This window comes from Zootoca vivipara, chromosome 1 (assembly GCF_963506605.1).
Source record: "Zootoca vivipara chromosome 1, rZooViv1.1, whole genome shotgun sequence".
Lineage (NCBI taxonomy): Eukaryota > Metazoa > Chordata > Lepidosauria > Squamata > Lacertidae > Zootoca > Zootoca vivipara.
This window is the reverse complement of record NC_083276.1, coordinates 76,622,700-76,638,454: the sequence shown is the minus strand read 5'-3', so window position 1 is coordinate 76,638,454 and position 15,755 is coordinate 76,622,700. Positions and strand designations below refer to the sequence as shown.

At 42.9% G+C, this 15,755-nt stretch overlaps 1 protein-coding gene across 3 annotated transcripts in view; it reads right to left on the bottom strand.

Moving 5' to 3' along the window:
* DEAF1 (DEAF1 transcription factor) overlaps window positions 1-15,755 on the bottom strand; it is a 32,872-nt gene that overhangs the window by 16,722 nt on the left and 395 nt on the right. For 2 of the 3 annotated variants that reach the window (XM_035122226.2, XM_060276484.1), the window contains exons 2-10: window positions 14,600-14,697; window positions 13,763-13,892; window positions 11,239-11,382; window positions 10,440-10,579; window positions 9,233-9,298; window positions 8,049-8,175; window positions 6,871-6,999; window positions 4,694-4,825; window positions 348-598 (exon numbers count right to left, since the gene is read on the bottom strand). In XM_035122226.2, the coding sequence (XP_034978117.1) occupies window positions 348-598; window positions 4,694-4,825; window positions 6,871-6,999; window positions 8,049-8,175; window positions 9,233-9,298; window positions 10,440-10,579; window positions 11,239-11,382; window positions 13,763-13,892; window positions 14,600-14,697 (1,217 nt within the window). The remainder of the gene's footprint in view (window positions 1-347; window positions 599-4,693; window positions 4,826-6,870; window positions 7,000-8,048; window positions 8,176-9,232; window positions 9,299-10,439; window positions 10,580-11,238; window positions 11,383-13,762; window positions 13,893-14,599; window positions 14,698-15,755) is intronic. The other variant, XM_035122236.2, reaches the window with a different exon arrangement.

Below are 15,755 nucleotides of genomic sequence, written 5' to 3'. Positions count from 1 at the left end.
TTATTCTGGCTACAGCCGGAATCTGTGAAAGTGGACCACAGCTTAGATCTGTTCTGGCAAATAGCAAACACCCGTGGAGCTTGATGTAAAAACGGTGTTGTTGTTGTTTTATTATTGCTAAAGACAGTGTTACAATTTTCATTAAAATCAAACTCCAGTCATTCAAAGTACAGGTAATTTCTGCATCAGATTGAAGAGTACAATCTAAACTTAAGAAGTTCCATGATAGCCAGCCTTCCACTATGGCATAAAAGAAATTGTGAAGGCTACCAACTTGCCACCTGAGCAAGTCGGCTGCAGACTGATTTAGAGCTAGAATTGTGTTGTCATTCCACAAACATAGTTACCTCTTTCCTCTCCACATCAGCTTGAATTTTTGCTTGAGTGACAGCCGCTTCTCTGTAGGAAGAGCTGGCCTGCTTAGCTTGCTCGATCAGAGTCTTCAGCTGCTGAGCTGTGCTGAGAAGGGAGTTGACCGTCTCCTCAAGGTACAGCCAACTCCGCTGCTCTGTCATTTCAAGACCATTCACCACAGAAGCCGATATGGTTTTGGTGGGGGTGGCAGGTGGCACAGCCAGGGCAGGAAGTGAGGTCAATACTGAAAATCGAAAGAAATCCATTGAGATACTTTGGTTCGAGTTCAATTGGAAGCTTACTGTATAGTAGCAACTTTAGTCTGTAACTGCTTTGGTTCACCTCTCTGCCCCTTTAGAGGTTCAGAATTACCTACAACCTGGGCTAATCAAAATTTCATACCGCTTGCAAACCTCAGTTCCTGGAGGGAGTTCCAGAAGCGCAGATTTCAAAACTATAAGTGTTACTGCATACGCAGTAGTTCCTTCCAAGCTTTGGAAATCACTTTCTGCAGAGATCGATGAAAAAGTTAGAGCTTTGTGCGTCTTCCCAGAAGCAACACACAGCCACTTCATCTTGCAACCCGAAAGGACAGCAGGGGCTTCCTTTACAGTACAGTTCTGTCCATGTTCACTCAGGCAAAATTTCCACTATGTTCAAGGGGCCTTAACCAGGAAAGCGTCCACAGGACTGTAGCCTTAATGGCATCTTTTAATGGGACATTGATCATGCACTAATCATGTTGCCAGCTCTGAGCCTCTGGCAAGTGCAAGCACACAGGCTGAATACCAAATAAACTTTAGAACATCTTTGTTGAGGGACCAGGAGTGGGAAGGTTAAGTCAAGCTGTTCTCCATAGCTGCATCCTTTAAAAAAGTTGGGTGGTGATGGGTACAGAAGCATGAGCAATGAAGCACTTGGTCTGCAATGGAAAGGCACATGTGTGTGTGTGTGTGCAAGCTGAAACTAATCAGCTCACTGTGGTTACACAAGCCGCAACTGTTTTCAACAGTATTTGCATGGGGCCCCTACACAAGCCCCCACAGAGGAAACAAAGCTGTCTGCTTTCTGATGCCAGCTGCCCACAATACTTATGCTGCAAAAGGAAGTTGGTAAAGGGTCCCCCAGAAAATGTCAGACTCTTGCTTGTTTGCTCAGAGGTAAGCTCCACTGTTAGGTGTGTTTAAAATCACAATATACTGTAGACACAAATATTTGCATGTAATCCTATCTATGTCTACTCAAAAGTAAGTCTCTCTGAGTTCAATCCTACTCCTGGCAACTGTTGGTAGGAGTATAGCCTTAAAGCAGGCATCCCCAAACTGCAGCCCTCCAGATGTTTTGGCCTACAACTCCCATGATCCCTAGCTAACAGGACCAGTGGTTGGGGAAGATGGAAATTGTAGTCCAAAACGTCTGGAGGGCCGAAGTTTGGGGATGCCTGCCTTAAAGGCACAATTACACAAATGTACAGATTGGATCAAAATAAATTCAAAATTCCAGTTTTCATCCAGAAAACTCTGCAAGAAATAATATGTCTTTACACCAAGTATTCTTTCAGTTCCCCCAAATCATTTAAAAATGCTAACTACGTTTTAAATACAAACTTGCATAGCAATTATTTAGCATGTATTAGACTTTAACCATACTGCAAGGAGTGCAAGTTTCAAAGTTAAAGCCATGAATTAGAGAATCAAAATGTAAACCCCAAAGCTTTTATTAAGTTAGTAAACGAAACAGATGTTTGCTCAACTGTATCAATAGGATTGTAGTTAATTTGATTCAGGAAAACATCCCTATATTCCACATATCTGCAGAAGCAACAGCTTTCAGCTACTAGACTCTCTACATTGAGGAACAAAGCTTGACATCTGATTGCCTGATCTTTCAAGAAGTGTTTATACTTCTGTAGTCATGCCAAGTTAATGTTTTTTCCCCTAGTGCACTTGCTCCTTAGAATAGCCAATGTGCAACAGTGTGCTCAGAAGTGAATGAAAAAGGAAAGTTTAAGAGGTCATATGGAAAATACAATCTTATTAAGATCCACACAATGCAATATCATAGCCACCACCAGAGGTTTTTGTTCTCTCTTTGCTCAGTGAATAACCCTAAAGAACTCGACTGGATGTGATTCTGCTAATGCCATGGTGCTGAGAAAGTATAACCCCTTTACTATCATCACCACCACCACCTACACATGGGCTCTATGACATGTTCAGTCAGGCTCAGTGTGAGTTTTTGCCATGTGCTTCAGCTGACACCAAAGCTGCTACTCAGCCTGAAGTTCATCTACAAACCATGGCACCAGACTTGTGGGAGAGAGTCCAAATGCAGTTGAATCAATAACAAGGTTTCCTCCAGAGAATCAACAGAATGCTACCACTGGAACAACCCCAATTATTCCAGAAACTGACAGGTTTCATAAATCCCCTGGGGTGGCCAAATTAAGAGATTCCCTCCAGATGTTGTTTGACTACAACTCATTGGCCATTAGCCAGTGTGGCTGGAGTTGCTGGGAGCTTACCCATATTTGAGCTGGTTAGCAGTCTGAACCCAATAAAAGCCTGGTCACAAGGCCTCTAGCCTCCAGAACACCTGTCTCCTGGCCAGTATACAACAAAACACTCAGCACATGCCCTGATATAAGTATTGGGCCACAACATTGCTGCATTCGTATCTGAAACTGTATTTGCACCCATCTCCTGATTCCCTATCCACCCCTCCAATCTGTGGAGAGGTTAGCTAGCAAGCATTGTAAAACATACTGAGCGCTCCAGAAGTTGTGTTATTTACTACCTCCAAAAGAGAACTTGATGAAAACACATCAAAATCAAACTAGGCCCTTATGGAAGAAAGCAGAGATTGACATATGACATCCTGTTAAAATGTCTCACTTACATAATTAGTTTCCAGTTGCGCAGACAAGAATTTTCCTCCGTTACCAATGCAGCCCCCAGCACCCACAAAACCTGGTATGAAGGCTTGGGGGGACTCCCTAAAGCAGACTAGGCCTGGGCAATATACAGTGGTACCTCGCAAGACGAATGCCCTGCAAGACGGATTTTTCGCAAGACGAATGCGTCTTGCGATCTGATGGTGACTCGCAAGACGAATTTGTTTTGCAAAAAATTCATCTTGCGAATCGCGGTTTCCCATAGGAATGCATTGAAATTTAATTAATGCGTTCCTATGGGAAAAAAAAGAAATTTCAATGCATTCATATGGGAAACTGCGATTCGCAAGACGAATTTTTCACAAAACGAATTGACTCACGGAACGAATTAAATTCATCTTGCGAGGCACCACTGTATCAATGTATCGCCCAGGACTGGTATGAGGGGCAGACCAAGATGATGCTTTCACTCAGCGGTATATCATGGGTGAAACCGCTGCCTCCTGAGTCCCTCTGCTACCAGCGCCCAGAGGAGAAACACGCTGCAGCTAGCTGCTGGAGGCAGAGGGACTCAGGAACAGCAGCAGTTTCACCAGCGATATACTGTTGAGTGAAACCGCCACTGTGGTCTGTCCTCATATTTGCAGAGAGGAAGAAACAAGCTGCATCGGCGAGGCACTGATACAGCTTGTTCCTCCCTCGCTTTTTAAAACCGCTTGGCTGAGGAGCGCACCACTGCCCTTGCCTCAGCCAAGCAGTTTTACAGAGCCCCCAACTAGCCACCGGCTCGCACGATCCAACAGCGGGATCGGGCTCCATTAAAGTGCTCCCGCTCCCCATTTGAGGGAGCCCTGATTCTTCTCCTGCTTGCGTGTGAGGAGAAGGATTGAGGCTGCTCAGCTGGGGAGTGGGAGGCTTCTCGCCCCACCCCTGGCTAAGGAGCACAAACAAGCCCCACATCCCTCCTCCTGCGCCCCCCACCCATTTCAAGGCAACGGTGGCTGCTGCCTTAGCTGCTGCCACTGCCTTGGCAAGGGGAGGTGCGAGCGGACTGCTTCTTTGTCTCATTTGGGAGAGGCAGCCTGTTCGCCCACCCCACCCGGCCTGTGCCAAGGCATCGGGTGTGGCAGGCATGTGACGGAGTGTTTACGCACCTGCCTCATCTCCTGCTGCCTTGACATGGGCGACGGTGGGCGCTGGAGGACACGGCATTTTGGATGAAGCAGAAGCTGTGCATGGTGGCTGGCAACTGCCTTCTTCCTTCCCGAAATCGTGATATACTTGCCACACCATAATGTTTAGCTGGCAGTATATTACAATGCTGGAAAGCAGTTATTGCCCAGCCCTAATGCAGACTGGGGAACCACAGGGGGAAGGGGAATTCCATTGCACCTGTTGGCGTCACAATGCCTGATCTCTCCCATAGCTCTTTGGGATGAAACTTACCAATTTTGGGATGAGAGGTTGGCAGTGCTGCTTCTGGGAATGCGGAGATTTGACAATTGTCCTGATAACTTGGGTAGTGAGGCTCTGGATGTCTGACCCGGCAAGGCTGCTGAACGTTTGTGTCTTGTACTACTGGGGTGGGGGGAGGGGAGGGAGAAGGAAAATCAGGACTCATGAAAAGAAATCCTCATTTGGTTTTGATTTTACACTTTTGATTTGAGTACCCAAGATGCAAGATTACAGTACGAAAAGGAAAGAGCAGCAGCTGGAATTATTCTGGAAACAATGTGAACTGAAGAGCTCATATCACTCTTTGTTAAAGAGCAATGCAAAGACTTAGATTAGAATCCACAGATTTTTCTTTGCAAAGTGTGTTATTTAAATAGCTGGGTCCCTCATAACAGCAATCAACCAGTAACGAACTGAATTGTTTCTCTTGTAAGACAAGCAAGACTGAAAATATGTATTTAATAGTTTAGCATAAAGTTTCAGCTTCAGTGCAGAGGATTAAAACTGGAATTCAGAATGTGGACAATCAAGAATTCAGAGACATAAGTTCCTTTTTCTAAATAAATACCGAAATTCTAGCATCTGCTGTTTTTCCTTTTAAAAAAAGTAGTAATGCTTATCCAAAATGACTTACTAAGGATTTGCAGGCATCCTTGTGCAAACAGCCAGAATTTTATCCCTTTAACAGACCTGTCATTCTAAAATTTGATCAAAAATGCTTACAATTCCTTAATGTTGTAAGAAAATATTGTAATGGTGTTGTTGTGGCTACTCTCGAGTAAAGACGCCCAAGTCCGTGCTTGTCTTTAATGGTTTTATTGTGCATAATATTTACAGTGCAGAGATAGCAGAAAACATGACCTACTAGTCACTCGCAGAATCTGGGAGTGGACGTTTCCTGTTGCGTGACCACATAAGAGCTTGGGCACCCTGAAATGCCTCCTCCTGACCTTACGTTTAGTGGTGCACCTCAATTTGGGCACCGGAAGGGGCTGCGTATTCCCCTCTACCTGTTGGTCAAGGCAGTGCAAGGGCTCTCCCACATCACTGAGCCTTGCCTCCTCTATCCCGCTAACTTCCTCATCTCTCCCACCTGACCAGCTGCTGCTGCTCTCACTGGGCGAAGTGCTGGTCAGCAGGATGGGGGGAGCTTCCCTGTAGGAAGGTCTCCTGACAATTATCAATTCTAAACCAATTTTGCAACCACTTCTGAGATGTTGACATTTCATGTGGAGTATGTTTTATTAAGTTTACTTACCCTTACTGCATAGAACCTTTTCAATAAAGGTCAGTGGTCTCAAGCCAATACTCATTCATATGGAGAAATATTTCAACTCATTAAAATTGCTGTTACCTGCAACTCTCTGTATTCATATACCCAATTTCACAACTACATGCAGTCTCAGGCTTGTATGTGGCTCAGTATAGGTCAGGACTGCTTGCATGTAGGGGGAAAAGTCCTGTGTGAATTGGGCATAATGTTTATTATGATATTGCTAAAGGCTGCAATCATAAACACAATTTCCTGGAAGTAAATTCCATTGAAATCAATAGGGCTTACTTCTAAATATACTCCCCTAGGATTCCACTGTTCAACTGTACAGTGATCCTATACACATTTACATGAGATTAAGTCTCACTAAACTCAGTTTAGGATTTATTTTAAGTAGACATCCACAGGATTGCACTGTAAAGTCATTTGAGTTGCTGTCTTCCAATTTTCTTAGACATTGGCCATGTTTGTCTAAACCAGTTCATCTTAAACTATAGTTTACTTATGAACTCCTGCTGTGTGAGTCCCCCCATGTGGCTCAAACAAGCCACTGCATAGTGTTTCATGTCATTCAAACCCATGCCATGGTTTCTTTGGAACAAGCAAACCACAAATAGTAAACAGTATAGCACAGATTAACCAAGAGCAACCCTTAGTGTATTTCTGAGCTTATCCCTTGCAGTCTGTTTGAAACAAACCATGGCCCAGGTTCAAATGACACAACAAACTATACTTTGGCTTGTTTGAATTGTGTGGGATAAACTGTGGCTTATCACGGTGGCTGAAGCAGCTTGCTGGCTCCCTAAATCTGAAATGTTAGCCTTAAGCATCTATAATGCCACACAAGTATCCCAATCACATGTGCATACATGCGTGAATTACTTATTTCACTTACCGGACGTACCAGTAAAAACATCACCTTGGGATGGGCTTTCTGATATAATAGCTGTGGCCTCAACGCTTGATGTACGGTCAAAGGTCAGCGTGCCGGAGGTAGTGATCTGTCCTGAAGGAGTCACAGTGACTAAAAAAAAGTGTAAAAATGTTTTCCAAATATTAGTGAAATGCTAATACCAATCAGCTGGAGGTCTCTTCATTTTTGCTTCCAAGTTGCAGAAACCAGCCCACTAACTCAGGGGTGACTGTGGCCCTCCAGATATCTATAGACAACTCTAATTATCTCTGATTACTGGCTACGCTGGCTGGAGCTGATGGGAGTTGGGAATCCAGAAACATTTGGAGCGCACAGCTCAGCCACTCTTGCACTAACTCATAGTCAAACTTCTATTACATTTCAGAAAAAACAGACACAGCCCTCCTCTGACACCACTGACAGAAGAAACAATCCAGAAGAAGTAGGATAAAGGCCTCCCAATTGCACTGATCAAAGAGACAGAGTCACTGGAAGGGAAACCTCAAATCTGGCCTACCAGCTGGAGAAACTAATGTAAAAAAAACTTAATCTAAATATTCAAATTTTAGATAATATATTATGCTAGTACTTCCTTGATGTGTTTGCCATTGCAATGCATGACACGACCACCTGCTGGTTGCTGAAGGGGAAAAAACCTCAGCAGTGCTTGCTTTTCTGAATAAAAGTGAGAAAGCAGAAAGGAGGATGGACATTTCATATGGATAACATTTAGAAAGTTATTTTAACATTTCAACATGCAAAGGATGTATATACATACATACATACAGTGGTACCTCGGTTTAAGTACACAATTGGTTCCGGAAGTCTGTTCATAAACTGAAGCGAACTTTCCCATTGAAAGTAATGGAAAGTGGATTAATCCGTTCCAGACGGTCCGCGGAGTACTCAACCTGAAGCGTACTTAACCCGAAGCATGGGTGTAATTGGTTCCGGAAGTCTGTTCATAAACTGAAGCATTCATAAACTGAAGCGAACTTTCCCATTGAACGTAATGGAAAGTGAATTAATCCGTTCCAGATGGGTCTGCGGCATTCGTAAACCAAAAATTCATAAACCGAGGTGTTCATAAACCGAGGTTCCACTGTATACGAATGACTGTGATTCATTTGACAAGGCTGTTTATTCCAAGAATGACTTACAAGTAGTAGCAGCAGTTCCAGGAAGCAGGGTGATGTTTTTTTGGGAATCCTTCTTCACTGGAGTTGTGGGCAATTCGTTTTCTTTTTTCCGCCTTTTATAGGGCACAAAGAGTCTCACAGGACCACTCTGGTAACAAGCAGAAAACACCAGTGCTCAAAGCTTCTCCGCCACAGCCATGGCTGTTTCTGTCAAACTGTCTTGCTCTGCGTCTCAAGCAACTGATTTGGGGTATCATGCAAGGGCAGCATATGGTTCTTATTCAGAGTGGGATTCACCCAATGACTCCTGTCATTGTGCAAGGAGGTTTCCCCCTTGCACCTCCTGAAATTGGTCCTGGAAGGGTTGGGAGAACCCCCAAAACAGCACATGGTGGGAGGAGATGGGGGTCACTCTGTTTGAGATGTAACGCTTGTCATAGTGGGGTGTTGCATCCCACCTCTAATTATTTAATTTAGCATTACAGTATTGTTAGTACAGTACAGCTAGAGTGAGGAAAGAGATGCCTGTGGGTGGTGGTGTTTGACCTCAGTGCGAAATTTACTTTACAATGTGGAAAGTAGGGTTTGTTTATTTGTTTGTTTTAAAAAGGAATATTTCCTTAGCCAGAAAGTCCACCTTTCCGCTGGATCTGAGAGGGAGTGATTTTCTTGATAACCCTACAGTTATCACAGTGTGCAATCACACAAGACTCAGAGAGCAGGCCTTTTTCTGTTACTGCCTCCACACTCATCTCATCTGAAGTGATCTTTAGAAAACATAGTAAAAATGTTCTTACTGAGGTGTGCATTTGAACAGGTTGCTTACAGATTATAACTGCAGTAGTTTAATTTACTCTTAATGAAGGCCACTTGACAGATTAATTTATTAGAAAACACTAGAGCTTGTATATATATATAAATAGAATGTGTATTTTTAAATAAGTACGTTGACAGATAAATTATCCTCAATAATATTTCTTCCATCAGAAAGTCAGATACTGCAACCGTAACAACGTCTCAGTGAAGAGCCGTCATATGAAAAGACCACCCTTCCTTTCTGCCTTTCCCTACTAAGCAAAGCACACCTCGATCTATCAAGTTTACAGTTATCCCTTTATTGAGATCCTCATAACATAAAACTTACGGCACTACAGTGTACCATTAGAGAGTCCCGCCAGTTTCTGCAACAACAGCTACACACTCACCAGACTCATGTCATCACAACAGGCAGCACAAGTGCATGAGGCAGCATGAGGATTTAATATCCCATCCTAAATTGGGGAAAGTAAAGAACAGTATCAGGGGAAAATATCCCAGGAGACCCATCCTATGCTTTACTGTACAAAGCAAAAGATCAAGTTCAGGGTTCCCAGCACCTTCTTGAACTTATTCCTAGAAGCCCTAGTCTAGAGTTCCTCCCAGCCAGCCAGAAAATTAATATTCTGTTCTTTTTCATTCTGCTCTCTACATGTTCTCTCTACTAATTATTATTATTTTTAATGACTGATGTTTAATGTATTTTTAATCTTTTGTTGGAAGCCGCCCAGAGCATAGGTGCCAACTTCCAGATGGAAAAATCCAGGATCGGCAGCTGCGCGGAACCGGAAGTCATGCTGTGGCCATTTTGGAACTGGGCAGAGCGACACCGGAAGTTGCTTCTACGCATGCTCTGCCCATTTCCAAAATGGCCACAGCGCCAGAAATCACTTCTGCACATATCCAGAGACTCCAGACATGCGCAGAAGGAGCCTCCCTGGGCCGGTAAGAATCCGGGGGATTTACGGGGCTTTTTAAAATCCGGGCTGCCAGCAGGAAACAGCTGGGAAAACGGTGGTTTCCTGGGGAATACGGGAGACTTGGCAGCTATGGACCAGAGTGGCTGGGGAAACCCAGCCAGATGGGCGGGGCATAAATATGTTGTTGTTGTTGTTACTACTGTATTACTACTACTACAGTACTGATATCACCCTGTGCGCACACAACAAGCAGCAAGTCCCACTGCATTTAGTGGGGCTTACTTGTGAATTAACATTTTCTTTTTCTATTTTTATTTAAAAGCGGCTTAATATTTCAAAAATCTCTAAGCAGTGCATATCATTAAAACAAAAGGACAACTGAAAATGCCTGTTTTTGGGTCACCACCCTATGATATTTTGCAGGGTGTGGCGGCATAAGGAGAATTTCCCCAGATGATCTAAGTCAGACCCCTAATTGGGAACCACTGATCTAAGTGATCTTACAGGTCTATAAATGTGCAGGTGGTCTTTCAGGAGTCGAGTTGTAACTCTTCTGAGACTAGAATTGGGATTTCCACTGTGCCCAGTTTCTCTGTGCCTGGATGAGGGGGAGGGAGGAATGACCTTCTGACTTTTGTAGGAAATTAATAAAAGAATGAAAGAGAGTCCACTGTACATGAATAAGACACTGTAGCGGCCTTCCTGCATAGCGGATGCTTCTCTTCCAGTCCTTGCTGCTGGCTCTTCCAGCCATGGCTTCAAATTCAGTGGGGCTGTACCAAGTGTCCCCTTGTTTAATGCAACGTCCTCGACCACCTTGAAGAGGGCAAAACAACAAGCTTAGCTCCTGCTTAAGAATTGATTTGTGCAGAGATGGCCAAGCTAAGCTTGGAAACAGCCTTTCTCTGCTATTTCTAGATCTTGCAAGGGCCTAGAGCAGGCACTTGGCCTAACTTCATGAGCCGGGGAGAAAAGGGGAGTCTGGAAATTCCACTCATGCAGTGTCCCTGTACAGCCGTACCTTGGTTCTCGAACGCCTTGGTACTCATACGTTTTGGCTCCTGAACGCCGCAAACCTGGAAGTGAGTGTTCTAGTTTGCAAATGGTTTTTGGAAGCCAAACAACCAACACAGCTTCCACAGCTTCCAATTGAGTGCAGGAAGCTTCTGCAGCCAATCGGAAGCCACGCCTTGGTTTTCGAACATTTTCGGAAGTTGAACTGACTTCTGGAACAGCTTACGTTCGAGAACCAAGGTACAACTGTACTTTGCACTGATAGAGGACATTCAAAACACATTTTATCGGAGAAGAGGGAAGGGCTGAGTCCCAGTTCTTCACAAAACAAGATTCTGGCCTGCCACAACCACAGGAACTTGAGGCTGAGCCACATTGCTCACTGTTGACTCTCAGGCTTCAAGAAGGAGCACAGATTTCTAATCCCCCTCAGATCAGAAAGAGAGGAAGAGACACCTTACCCGAGCCAAGTCGGTTTTTGTACAGGATCCCACTGATATTTCTGCACCGCACAGGCAACTCATTGTCATACACTGAAGGATCCCAGTTGTATTTTGTTCCTGCTTTTTCTTGTCCAGACGTTAAAGCAGTAGGAGACTGAGGCCCTTTGGATTAATAGAAAGAAAACGAAGTCACACACAGCACACTCAGGTTCTAACTTCTGCCTTTCCCACAGGAAAGCAAATACCACTAGATCAGGAGTCAGCAACCTTTTAAATCCGTGGGCCGGTCCACCATCCCTCAGGCCATGTGGTGGGCCAGACTATATTTTTTGGGGGGGGGGGATGAACGAATTCCTATGCCCCACAAATAACCCAGAGATGCATTTTAAATAAAAGGACACATTCTACTCATGTAAAAACACGCTGATTCCCGGACCATCCGCAGGCCGGATTTAGAAAGTGATTTGGCCACATCTGGCCCCCGGGCCTTAGGTTGCCTACTCCTGCACTAGAACATTCTGGATTCTCAACATGACTTCTGACCAATAGATCAAAATGGAACAACTCTTTATAGCATTCATATACTGTTTTTCTGCCAAGGCACCCAGAGCAGTTTACAATTTTTCCAGTACCAGAACAAATAAATGATATAAAATATAAAGAGGACTCTGTGGTGTGGAGGAGACAGTCGAACTGCAGCAGCCCCTGCCGCCCCCACTCTAGTTGGGAATTATTTTCTTTAACAAAAGAAGAGGAAACAAATATTAAATCAAATATTTCTGTATATCAAACAGCATATCTGTTTGAAATACAGAAATCATGTGGAAAGGGGCAAAGATCATTGTTGCGGCATAGAGAGGAGACACACAATACGTTTCTTTCACATGGTTCCCCCAGTTCAGCCATTACTAGTGCAACATGGGATGCAAGCATGCAGCAGAGCCAATTACATTGTTCTCATAGCATATGAACTGGCCCTGATTTACTGATTTCATTACACTGCATCAGATGAAAGAGAAGTTTTTGTTTTTAAAAAGGCATGGCAAAGAAAAATCATTTGGGTGTTCCAAGTAGCTATTGCACCACCATCTGGAAAACAATAAGACAGCAGGCCAAGAACAGCCTTGAACTACTGTACAAATGGGATATGAAGCTGAATTGTTTCCTTTCATGTCTTTACTCAAGGCACCTGCAGTCGTTTGGATAGTCCTGCTGGCTTTTCAAAAGAAAAAAGGATTTAAATATAGAAACAAAGAGACAGAACTTATCAGTTATGTTGATACTTTTTCTTCAATGTTCAAAATTATAGTTTTACTCACAGTATGCAAGCACAAGTCCTTCTCCAGGACTGCAGGACTGCTTCAATATTTACTGAAACTGTGATTTCCCAAAAAACATGCTAGACCTGAATAATTGGATCAAAGCCAACATAATCCCATTTACTTGGACTAAAAGCCTGATTGTAACACATTATACAGAACTCCAGTTGAGCTGTGGTTTCTGTAAACATAGTACTCACAACAATAACGTCTGAGTAATCTTTCATTTTACAGTACTTATTGTTATTCATTGTTTCATATTAATACATATACAGTAGAAAAGAACAACAAAATACAGTATGTAAGTTAACAGTTGTAAGCATAAAGCACACACAGAGAGATTGAAGAACAAATGCACAGACAAATATTGGTGATTCATGTAGATTTAGCTTGTATAATGATTGCAGAAGCATGGAAAAAATGGAAAAGATGGCTGGGTAAGATTTGGAAGATATCTGGCTAAGAAATGGGTAAGTTTTTGAAGAAGAAAATTTTGGATTTAATAGTAGTGAATAAAACAATACAATACAAACAATTAAGGGATGGAAGAATCAACTCTATTGAGACATTTCAGAAAAAACTGGACTCTTTTTGCACTTTATTGGAATCAACACTAGACAAAGTAAACAGTTGTGATGGATATTCTATGCATGATATGAAATTTATTCACGTTGCTATAGACCATGAGAGAACCTTCTGTTCCTGGAAAGGATTCCAGTTCAACAGAGGGGGAAGGGGTAGGTGATTTTAACCAATACCCCCTGAAGCCCCAACATTCCAGAAGGTTTCCCAACCTCCAAAGAAGCTTCCCAAGTATAGAGATGGTTGCAGGAGCAAGGAGGGATCTGTAGAAATCACCTCTCTTGCCCTTTTCCCCAAAGGGAGAATCCGATGAGTGGAAATCCACTCATAGGAAGTGTGGGTCCAAGTCATTATACTTATTTCGCCAAAATTCAATAAACATTTGTCATCCTGTCGCAAAATCCTATTTGCCTTCCATCTCTCAGTTTAGAAATTTCCCTTAGCTACTTGAACTCACTCCAAGTACTTTCATCTGTCATTTCCGATATAAAAGTGAACAGTCAGAAAATACACCAACAAAACGTCAAGAGGTGATAAGCCAAACATTATGAGTTAACTGTCACAATAACCTTATCATTGCAAGGCATGAAACTAAACTTGAGGAGTGACACTTTAAAAAGCTTTGCAAGGCCACATAATACCTGATGTTAGAGATGCTGATGACCCCTTTAAGCCTGCAGTCTCTACGATGCTGCCATCTGTGTGGACCACAATCAGAGTGGCTTTCTCAGTGTTCAAGCTGTCTCCAATTTGAAGAGCTGTCCTTCCAGACTGAAGAAGAAAGAGCTTTAGCTGATACAACTTGAAAAGGTTTTATATTAGTTTGCCTATAGATTTCTAAGTTACTATGGAAATTTCTAAGGTGGATTTGCATATTTACAGGGGAGAGGAGAAATCCACATCTCCCTTGCTCAGCATTCATTGTGCAGTTGCACAGACAGTTTCCAGAGTTTTCCTGGGCCAGTATGGATTGGATTGGGGCCAACAGGTAAATAAAACTACCGTAACTACAAGCAGAACATAAAACATACAACATTGAGAGAGGTCTCCGTCCCAAGGATCTTACAGTCTAGACTAGATGCTGCCTGTGCAAATCATGAACTACTTAAACAATTTTACATTATTGAGTTTTGTACAAGTGATATAAAGGGGGGCATTGTAGAGTCAATGGCTACATCAGGGCAGCTTTATACATTTTCAAGTGATTGGCTACTCACTGATTCATGTTGAATCTACACATGTTGGCAAACCTGGGTTTTCTTCTGTGTGATGTGTAAGATTGCCCATAATGGAATTAAAAGGAAGGCTACACAATAATGTACTTATTCCACAAGCCCTGGATAAAAGCAACATCTGTGCAGTTGGATTGATGAATTGTCAGTGACATACACACACAGCTTTGATGTTACTTATCCCAAACAAAATATTAAATATGAAGGAATAAATACTGGAGAAGAATGAATCAACCCTGACCTTACCAGCACATGTCCTGAAATAGATGCTGCATTTGCTACTGAAGTAGTGAATACGTTGTCTGCAGAGGCACCCACGTTGGCTACAGTTACTGTAGTCACTTCTGTAAAATATGGCCAAAATAATGTTTAATTTTCTGCTACAGCCTCCCATGTCCAGATAAATTCCATGCAGTAAAACATGCAATTGCAAATGTTTTTTTTTATCAAACTATCTAGGTGTAAGGTACCCCATGATCTTTCTCCCTCTGAGGTGTTCACTTCAATGCATAAAGCAAACATTTTTGGCTCAGTGAGCACAGATAATTAGTAATAAGCCACCGATATAGTGACTGCACTTAAATGTAGTGGTGAGATGCAGTGGGAAACTTTTCCCTTTTACAATGTGTGTGTGTGTGTGTGTGTGTGTGTGTGTGTGTGTGTGTGTACTCAGAAATAAATTTCCTTGAGTTCCAATATTTAGTCCCAGTGTATGAGGTCAATGTATGCATGTATTTATAGAACTTTCTACTTCACTTGCTTTTTCAAGTGTTTTAATTTTTAACTGAGTGAAGCTTTATTGTATGCTACTTTGATATTTTATGCATTTCAGACATCCAGCCATAATTCCTGAGTGAGGCAAAAAAAAAGGTATAAATGCACACAGACAAGTTATATTGCTGTGTTTTGGGTTGTCACATCTAACCACTACAAAGGAGGGCTCCGTGTCTTTCTTCAGTTGGCTGACAGACAGAAATTAAACAGGCACAGCTCTCCCTCTCCCTTGGGAACTATGGAGGAACCATACATCTGCTAGATTTCTGCTTGTCAAGCTGCTGTCAAAGCAGGCATGGAAAACCTGTGGCACTCCAGACGTTGAGATTCCAACTCTCATCATCATCAAACAGCAAGACTAACACCTGGAGGGCCAAAAAGACTCCCTACCATGGTATTAAAGGTTCAGTAGCCCTATGACTCAGGGAGCAGTAGAAATGAAACACTGAAGCCGTGACAGCGACGACTCTTCCACTTTACTATGTCTCGGAGCCGATTCACACATGCATGTGTACACGTGATTTCTATACACTTGACTAATAGCGGCTGAGGAACGTGCGAAGTACTTCCACAGAGCAGAGAGGTGTCTGATGCAATACGAACATTCAAAACGTGATGCTACAAAAAC